The sequence below is a fragment of the Vombatus ursinus genome, unplaced genomic scaffold, assembly GCF_900497805.2.
Source record: "Vombatus ursinus unplaced genomic scaffold, bare-nosed wombat genome assembly UNPS02014863.1, whole genome shotgun sequence".
NCBI lineage: Eukaryota > Metazoa > Chordata > Mammalia > Diprotodontia > Vombatidae > Vombatus > Vombatus ursinus.
The window spans coordinates 8863896-8873271 of NW_020954641.1; the positions used below are offsets into that span (position 1 = coordinate 8863896).

At 53.3% G+C, this 9376-nt stretch overlaps 1 protein-coding gene across 1 annotated transcript; it reads right to left on the reverse strand.

Annotated features, from left to right (window-relative positions):
* Positions 1–6244: 6244 nt before the first annotated feature.
* Positions 6245–9020, reverse strand: TLX3 (T cell leukemia homeobox 3). The gene is made up of 3 exons (XM_027841652.1): positions 8603–9020; positions 7821–8064; positions 6245–6455 (listed from the first exon to the last, which is right to left on the reverse strand). The coding sequence occupies exons 1-3, from the start codon at positions 9018–9020 to the stop codon at positions 6245–6247; spliced, it is 873 nt and encodes a 290-aa protein (XP_027697453.1).
* Between the last annotated feature and the right edge of the window lie 356 nt (positions 9021–9376).

Consider the following 9376-nt stretch of genomic DNA (forward strand, 5'->3'; position numbering starts at 1 on the left):
AAGCCTCAAATCAGAGTCATGTGGCGCACCCTACTAGGGGTGGGGTGGATGGGGAGAGTTAACTTGTCTCTCTAGCACCGACCTCCTTGGGTTACACCGCTTTTTAAAGAGGCAAAATCCTCGAGGCTTTTTTTCTGAAAACGACTGGGTGGTAACGAATCGCCAACATCCCCAAACAATGAGTTGGAGGAAGAATCGACTGAAAATCTCTCTGCTGAGAAATTTAAAACAAGCAAACAAAAAACTTATAGAACTCGGACGGCTCCAGGGATGCTTTCGGGAGCTCCGGTGCTAACGCGCTGGAGAAGGGCTGAGCCGAGGAGGAAGGAGCCAGAGAGAGTTAACTCCGCACGTGCTGTTGGCACGTCGAGGCCCGACCTACTTAAGGAACTGTCAATGACCTTCAGGGTGAGAGGGGTTAAAGCGGGAAGCCCAGGCAAATGGAGCCACCGAAAGGGACTTGGCGGACAGACAGAAACCAGCTGCCTCTCCTTTGCGTGCTTGGATTGGGAGAAAAGTCGCAGACGAAAGCAAAGTCCTTTCCACAAGCTCAGCCGCGAACACCGGATTCCGGGAGCCTCCTCTAGGTTTCTGTAGCTCCTCACTGCCAGGCAGCCGGCATGAAGCAGGTGGGCGCGCAGTAGCGTTTGCCTTCATACCCCCAGCTCTGGGCCAAATGCAGCTTCCAGCGCTTTCTGTAGTGCCCACTCGGGCTGGGGTCGCATACGACTTAGAGTCCAAAGCAGCGTCTCAGGGGACTTGGTCCTCTCAGCGCCCAAGAACGAGTAGGTTGTGAAAAACTCTTAGAGCCTTTCTCTGCCCCAACTTTCTTCACCTGTAAAATGGGGATGGCCTTAGGGGAGCGGAGAAACTTCATTAAGAAACTCAGTGGGAAGAAGGCATAGGAGGAAACGGAACAAACTAGGCAGGGGGCTCAGCAGTTGGGGCCTCTCTCCCCATATCCAGAATTTCGAATCCTTCCTTCCTTCTTCTGCCACCACCCTCATGATAACAACAACAAACACACACACAAACACCACCAAAGCTTTAAACTGGCTTTCGGAACAGTTCTCATTGTACATGGAGTGGCCGCGGTAAGCTCTGAGTAGTAGACCACTTGCTGATTTCATTGCCCCTACTGCTCCTTTCATGGGAGAATTCTCCGGGTGAGTGCTCAGATGGAACCTTGGTAATATCCTTCACCTGAACCCCTTTTTCTGGGGAGCTCAGTACCAACTGCAAATACAAGAGGGCTTTATAGACTCTGCAGAGTTTCCCTAGGAGAATTATTGGGATAGGTATTTGGGATGAGAAGGGGGCTGACAACTGAGGACTGCCACTGCCTGACATGCTTTCATTTGCCTAGGCACAGTTCACCTAATTTTGAGCAGATTTCGTCCAGGTGCCTTTGCTATGCTGGGTCTAGTTCTCTTTCCTGTAAATTCCAGGCCTGGGGAGGTGTGTGTGTGTGTGTGTGTGTGTGTGTGTGTGTGTGTGTGTGTGTGTGTGAGTGTGTGTATGTTTCCTGTAAATTCCAGGCCTGGGGAAGGGTGTGTGTGTGTGTGTGTGTGTGTGTGTGTGTGTATGTTTCCTGTAAATTCCAGGCCTGGGGAAGGGGGTGTGTGTGTGTGTGTGTGTGTGTGTGTGTGTGTGTGCGCCTATGTGCTGAGGCATACCAAAGGTTATAATAGCCAGGAAAAACAGAGGCAGTCATAGGCTGTGTGCCATGTTCTCCAAAATCTCTGGGAGAAAACAGGTTCATCCCTTAAGATATCCCTCTATCGTCTTCGCTCCTGAATCGCCACCACCTTCTCCCTCCCAAAACATGCATACATATTTCCTCTACCACGTCTGCTTAGAGAAGGAAAGAGAATAGAGAAAGGAAGATCGCCTTTGGCTATACTCTAGGCTTGGGCAAATGGAGGCCTTACAGAAACATACCACACTTCTCGCCACACAAGTCACTCCTCGGTTCTTTCCGGGCTCCTAGGAGCACCCTAGCGCACTCTGAAAAAAAAACGAAGGCCTCAGAAATTCTCAGCAGGGACCGGTTTTTGCCTGCTGCTCCCTTCCACTCTGGGAAGTGACGCCTAATTCCGAGAACCCTCCCTAATCTAAGCTGCGGTTGTAGTTGCCCAGCGTGTCTCAGCTTTATTACCTATCCCATTGGGGGCTGTCACATCTCAGAAGCTGGAGGAGTGGAAATTCAGGGAGAGTATGCATAGCTCTATTTCCCCCCGAAGCGTCACCACCCCGGAATAATTGCAACGAGATTTCGAGTGGTAATTCGGCTTGGGAAGTGATGGAGAACCGTTTCCATCTGGTCCAGAGAAGTGCCGGTCATAAAGGCATCTGGTGGCGAATACTGTCTGCTTTTCACCAGCTGAAATCAGGGTTCTTAATGTGTAACCCTGAGCTGAACACCACTCGATTCTTCTCGAATCATTGCAATCAGGAAATCTTTCTGCCTGCCTCCCAGCTCTCCCACCACCAAATGCTTCCTCCCTAGCGAACCTCCATTCTCTGCGCTTCCCCCACCTTTGCTTTCTAGGTGTACTTAGGGGAGATCCACTTTGGGGGACGCTCCTCATGGGGGTGGGGTCCTTCAGTTATTACAAATCGGCGTCGCGTTTCAAGAGTTTCTTGCTCCGGTTAACTTGATGTTGGAGGGAGAGAGCAAGGGCTTAAGAGTTAGGGCGAGGGAGATTTAAGCACACAACGACATCCTACTTCCCTTCTGAGGAAGAACCCTATCAGTGAGGGAAAGGGTGGAGAGTATCCCGACCCCGGAATGTCTGGCTCCTAGAAGAAGCAGGTGATTTCTAGGGACTTCAGGCTCGAGCAGGCCTCCGGACTGACCCTGAGATAGAGCTGCCCCGCTTCGCATTAGCTTGATTTCGTTCCCCGAAGATTTCAGAAACAGCCAAAGTGGTTGTTAGTAAAGAAGAATTAAGTGGAATGAATCCCAGCTCACAGAGAAAACGGGAAGAAACAAATCAATCTCAAGAAAAACGACGGATAAAATACGAATCCTTCAAACCCACCCTCCCCACACTGAATTCAACTGGACCGCAAATACAGTCTGAATAAGACGACCTGCTCCAGAGATCTGGGCCTCAATTGCCTTCGTTCTCAGAGGCAGAAGAAAGGTGAAACCTTGGGATATTTTAGGGAAATGGGGCGGGCAAGGGGAAAGCCCTCATTATGAGATGTTAATGACAAACCTCGTAGACCTTTCTGTCGTTTTCAATCTAGAGTGTGATGTTTTTGTTTTTGTTTTTTTCCATCGTGACTTTAATCGGAGATCAAGAATGTCCGTGGAGACTGGCTGACTGTGGAGCAACTTGCTACCTCCGGCTCGGATGTCTAGTGCTTTAGGATTTGAGTTCTTTGGGATCAAGCGCCGTTGTTGTTGATTTCTGATGCCGGGCCTGAAAGAGGGTGTGCCAGTGGCGGAAGGAGGAAGCCACTTCATTCAGTCAGCTCTCGGATGCTCAGAGTGACACGCCCCGGACTGGCCCAGAGTGTAAATGTGGAAGGAAGGCCTTACCAATTTCCCCGGTTTAACGAAAGCCAAATACCGGAAGAATATGAGATCGAAGCCAGGCCCGGAGTACTCGGGAAATGGGGAGCTGGTTTTCAAGAGAAGGGTTGAGAATGAGGGAGGCACCATCAGAGGGCCAAGAAGAGGGCTGACCCTCTACCAGAGTCTTCAGGAGAGACCCTTTAAGGGACAGTAGCGCCGAGAGTCCAGAAAAAAAAAAAAGAAAAAAATAAGAAAGATCGCAGGGAGAGGAGGAAAAGGAAAGAGAACAGAAGGGAGGGGTAAAAGGGGACAAAAGTGAAAGAGGGAACAAGTAAGAGGAAGGGGGCCCTTGAGGCCTCGGACACAGTAACCTGATGTTACATCGGAAACTATCCTACATAAAATAGCAATAGCTAGTTAAACGAGACTAATTCTGCTTCATCCAGCTCCTGAAAGACTGACGTGACCTTTTGTGCTCTCAGGGGGAAAACAAATCAACCAACAAACCAACCAAAAACCTCTCTAAGTTATGGTGACTAGAGCGACCTTTCCGGAAGCCTGGCATCTCTCCCACCTGTTTAGCGAAGGTTCTTCTGGAGAGGCTGTGACGTTCGGCGACCAGCTCCAAGTGCAAGAAGACATAATTCTGGAGGGTTTGTGGATTCTGCATTGCCCTCCTTACGGATCCGGAGTGTTTGGGACTTTGGGAACGCAACCATATATGCAACATCCATCCACATTCGAAGATCCTGCCGAAGATTGACCGCTTTGAGATCCTGGGAAGTGCAGCGGCTACTTTTCTGTTAGTTAATCAATGACCGCGGCCTGATCCTCCCTAAAGCGGCCAGACGGAGGGAAGAATAAAGGGAAAGGGAGGGATTGCGAAAAGAGAGAACGCTTTCTCCTGCCATCTCGAGTCTGCTCGTGGAAGCAAGGAGGACAAAGGCCAGAGAGATACTGACCACTCCCAGGCCAAGACTGATAAAGGTGAAAAGACACTAGACTCTTTGATCCCCTCTCTCACCATGCTCTGAACCCTCTCCTCGCTTCCCCAGACTTAGTCACGTTTTGGGGATAGGTGGCACAAGAGGGTTTGTGAGGTTTAGGTTGAGGATGCTCGCTGCTCCTAATCCGAGACAGAGTCGCTATGCTGGGCCTTAACACCGAGAACTGATCAGATTGGTCATTTAAACCAATATTTACAGAAGCACCTTCCGTCCGTACTCTCGCTTCTTCTCAGTCATCCAATTCAGCGGTCCTACCCCACCTCTCCCAGGCATACCCAAGACTCCAAGATGCTGAGGAAGGAGGAAAGATAACCGGTGATTGTCGGACTGGGAAACTACTCCGACGAACAGATCCAGGGATGTCACTCACTCTTAAGTTCTGGTCACAACGGATCCAGAGTGCAGACCCCTATGAGCAAAGCTGCTTCTTTCTAGGACACCCCATCCCACTCCCAATTTCTTGCCTTTCGGCCTAGAGTCCACAGTGGAGAGCAGCACCTGCCTAGACCTAGAATATAATCTTCCTACACCATCCCCTCCCTCCCCTCCCTCGTCCTTATGCCTTGGTGTCCGCTTCAGTGTTTAGGCCTGCCTGCAAGTTCCTGCACTATCTATAGCACAGAGTCTCTTTCCCAAATTTTCTCCCAGGTCTCTTTTTTCTTTCTAGTAGCCTCTGAGGACACCAGGGACTCTTCAGCCTCTGGCCCCATCCGAGCCTGAGCTCGAGTGAGGAAGGAAGGTGGTGGCACTGGGCACTCACTGACCTGGGGCACCATCCTCAGGGAGGGCTGCGGTGGCGGCTCCAGAAGTGAGCTCATGTCCGTCCCCGAGTCCTCCCGGGGTCCGAGCTCAAAACCGAACGTTCTAGTCCCTGGGGAGGTTGAAATGTAAGAAACTGGCCGAAGAGCCCTTGGGCAGCTGGGTCCCTCTGCCTTCACCGCTGCTCCCCCCACCCCAGGCCCCGAGCCAGAAGGGGAGCAAAACTATGGAAAACTGAACAACAGGAAAAGAAAAGGAAACGAAATGAAATAAAGTGAAGTAAAATTAAATAGCTAAATTTTATTAAATAAAATTAATTAAATAAAATGGACGAAAATTCAATAAAATAACGGAACAAAAGCGAAGGGCTCTGCCCCTTTTATCTCCCCAAATCTGGGGTCGCTTTGACCCTCCCCCATTCTCCCCTGCATCGGACTTACCCCCACCCCCAGCTCTTCCCGCCTCCCGAGGGAAGCAGACGCGGGGCGCCGATTCCTAAAGAAAACTTTTATTTACACGTTTGGGCAAAAGTACAAAGTATTATACAGGCGCCCCGCCCTGGGGGGAGCGGGGCAGGTGAAACCTAAGGCGCTTTGTCGAGCCCGGGGCATGGGCAAGGGCGAGAAGCCTGCAGAGGGAAGGGAAGGAAGGCCCGGATTGTGCTGCTGCGCGGAGCCCTCGCTCGCCCCGGGCCCTGCGGGGCGAGCGCAGCTGCGGACTGAGCTGGCCGGGGAGGGTGCCGCGGTCCCAGCTGCCCTGCGGCTTGCCGGCCTCTTTGGGAGGGCGGCAGCCCGTGCCCCTTATCCCGTCCCCTGCCCGCTCTCCCCCCAACCCTGGCCCGACCCGGCCCGGCCCAGCCCCGCTGGGAGACCGCGGTTGTGGGCCCGTCCCTAACCCCGAGGCTCGGGCCCGGACCCGAAGCGCTCTCGGGGTGTGGCGGTCCGGCCGCGGTTCAGACCAGCGAGGTGACCGCAGGAACCTTGGTGCCTTCCTCTTCCCAGGGCTGCAGGTTCTGCAGCGCAAACAGCGACGAGTTGTGCAGACAGAGCGGGTCCGGCTGGATGGAGTCATTGAGGCTCTTTTGGAAGGCGTCATGCTGGAGTTGCAGCATCAGCCGGCTCGCCTGCTGCCTCTCGGCCTCTCTCTCCTCGGCCGTCTGCCGCCTGCACAGGGTAGGGGAAAGGGGTGGACACACCCGCAACGACTTATTCCCTTTCAGTGGCCTTGGCCCGAGAAGAAACCCAATGCCCTTCCGCAGCCCCCACTCCTCAGCCCTCTCTCTTTCACCCAGGAATCTTTTTTCCTTTAACCTCGAGGTCACGATTTTAAAATTTTCTCTAGGGCCTGTTATGACCAAGAGCTAGGGAATCCGAGATCAGGCAGCTCTTTGGAGAAGGACCTAGTGGCCTCTGTGGGTACGAGATTAAGGAGGAAGGCGGGGCTGAACTGGATGGGGACAGGAGGTGGGGTCGGATAGTAGAACTTGCCTGGCCCCAGGAAGCAAAATCGGTAAGAAGCCGCTGATACTCGTCCCAGAAAAACTGATTCCCGACCCCACCGGGAAGTCTCTACCCCTCCCCCAACTTCTGCTCCCCTCTTTTTGATTTGGTTCGTAGGTTTTTCGATGATTTTGCTTTCTCCGAGGGAGGATTCTCCGCCAGGTTGTATCGTTATTGTTATTTAGATAACAAAGAGTTTCGATTCAGTAACAGTAGCGACTAGAAAATGGTCTGTTGGCTTTAGAAACACTACTTATATTTTGAGTGAGATGTCCCTCCCTCAGGGCCTCTCAGAAACCTTTCCTGTTACTGATTTATCTCTCAATCCATTTCCCTGAAGCCCTTTCCACCCAAATCAGAGAGCCCTGTCAACCCACGCTGGTAAGATGTTTTGGGAGACGGGTAAAAGAGGACTGAAGTGGGGCGAGGAGGCTGGAGGGGATACCAGGGAAAAGGTAAAAAGAGAGAGACAGAGACAGAGAGAGAGAGAGACAGAGACAGAGACAGTGAGAGAGAAAGCGAGAGAGAGTTAAAAGACAACGAAAACAAAAACAAAAACCGCACAAAGATGAGAAGAGCACAGAGAGAAGAATAGAAAAACAGGGGAACAGATAAAAAAAGAGAAGCATGGAGGAGAAGAAAGAGGAGATAAAGAATCGGAAAATGAACTAGAACAAGGAAAAATAAAGACAAAAATGAGAGCGGGAATCCTAGAGATGGACCGAAGTGGAGAGAAGGAAAGACGTGCGAAGGAACATTTGGAAAGGAGAGGAACTAAGAAATGCAGAACGACTAAGAGGAGGAATAAGAAGGGAAGAAAGGTAGGAAGAAGAAAGAGTAATAAAGGCTGTGCAAGGTGATGGGGAGCAAAAGCTTGCCGCTGTAGCACCAACATAAAGAGGTAGAAATGGGCAGGGGAAGATAAAGAGGCAGAGAGACTTAGAAGAGAGAGACGGAAGGCAGGCGGCTTGGAGGAGTGAATAGGGCCAGAATCTAGGACCCGCTGCAGGCCGGGGTGGCTTCTCTCACCGCCACTTGGTCCTCCTGTTTTGGAACCAGGTCTTGACCTGCGCGTCGGTCATCTTGAGGGACTTGGCGAGCGCCGCCCTCTCGGCAGAGGCCAGGTACTTCTGGCGATGGAAACGTTTTTCTAGCTCGCAGATCTGCACCCGTGAGAAAGATGTGCGTGGCTTCTTCCTTTTCGGGGGCGTCCGGTTCTGATAGGGGTGTCCTATTCTCCGAGTTACCGTGAAGGGAGTGAGCGCGGCCGCTGCTACGGAGATAGATGGGACTTGTTGGAGCCTCGGCTAATTCCACCTTTCGCTGGTTGGGCTTAACTTGAACGGGGACAGGAGTAGGGGGATTCCCTGGGACCCTTGGCCAGACCCAGCCTCATGCTCCCCTCCAGATACAAACCACTTAGTTATTTCATTTGGTTTCGTTTGTTCCCACAGCTCTGGGGCCCAACTAGGGCCAGAGACAACACTCCTCTCAACCACCTCCTGCAACCCCGCCCCCGCCTACCCCTCCAGGAGCCCCGATCCCCCACCCCACCCCGACGCCGTGGGGGTCTCTAGGGGCTCAAGGCTTGGAGGACTCTCCAATTCTCGTTATTCCGGGATTTTTCCCGGGGAAGCAACCTAGGCCGGCGGGCTGCGAGGTGAGTGATTTGGGAGGAACGAAAGGCAAGAAACACTGAGGCCCTGACCTTGGGAACACACCCATCACTTGGGTTGGGGAGCGAAGCAGTGGAAGGGCCCCGGGAACGATGGGGTGCGGCGGCGAGCCGCAGAGCTTGTTTGATGGCTCACCTGTGAAGCGATCTTTCACAAAGCGACGGCTGCTTTCCATCCAGGGAAAGTTGAGTCCGCCCAGGCTTGGCACAGCAGGCACCGCAGGCATGGCGGGCAGCGCACTGGGCAGCGGCGGCGGCACGGCCCCCGGGAGCGGCCTGTGCGCCGGAACTCGTATCACCCCGGCGGGTGCCAGGCTGAGGTTGACACTGTAAGATCCCGCGTCCTCAAAGGGCGCGCCAAGGCCGGCGAAGGAGGCCGGCAGGGACGGGTACGTGGCTCCCGGCCGGCTCCCAGGTCCCCCCAGGTAGCTGGCGCCGTCGGGGCCCCTGGGGGCGGGAGCGCTGTCCTGGTCCGGGCTGTTGAGAATTTGGTCTATGCCGAAACTGATGGGCTCGTGAGGATGTGGGGTCTGCGCGCTGGCGGGCGCCTCCATCCTGGGCGGGCGGGCGGGCTGGGCTGGGCTGGGTGGGGAGGCGGCTGGGTCCCCGTTACGGCGCAGCCATGAAGGGCCCGGCGCCTCTCCTTGCACTGAAACTTTGCCAAGAGTGCGCGGGCCCGACAGGCTCTGTGTCATCTTTCTTGAACCGAACCTGGAGTTTCCGCTGCTAATTTCTCTCCCGCCACTGCCATTGGCTGTGAGCAACAAGCCTCTCTCTTCTCATTGGCTCCTGGGTTTCAATAAAGGGCTAATTCATGGAAATAGGAGCTTAGGGACTGTTCCAAGGTGACATCATTTTAACAAACGAACAATAGGTCAAATTTATTAGCCGGGATAATGGGCGGCGGATA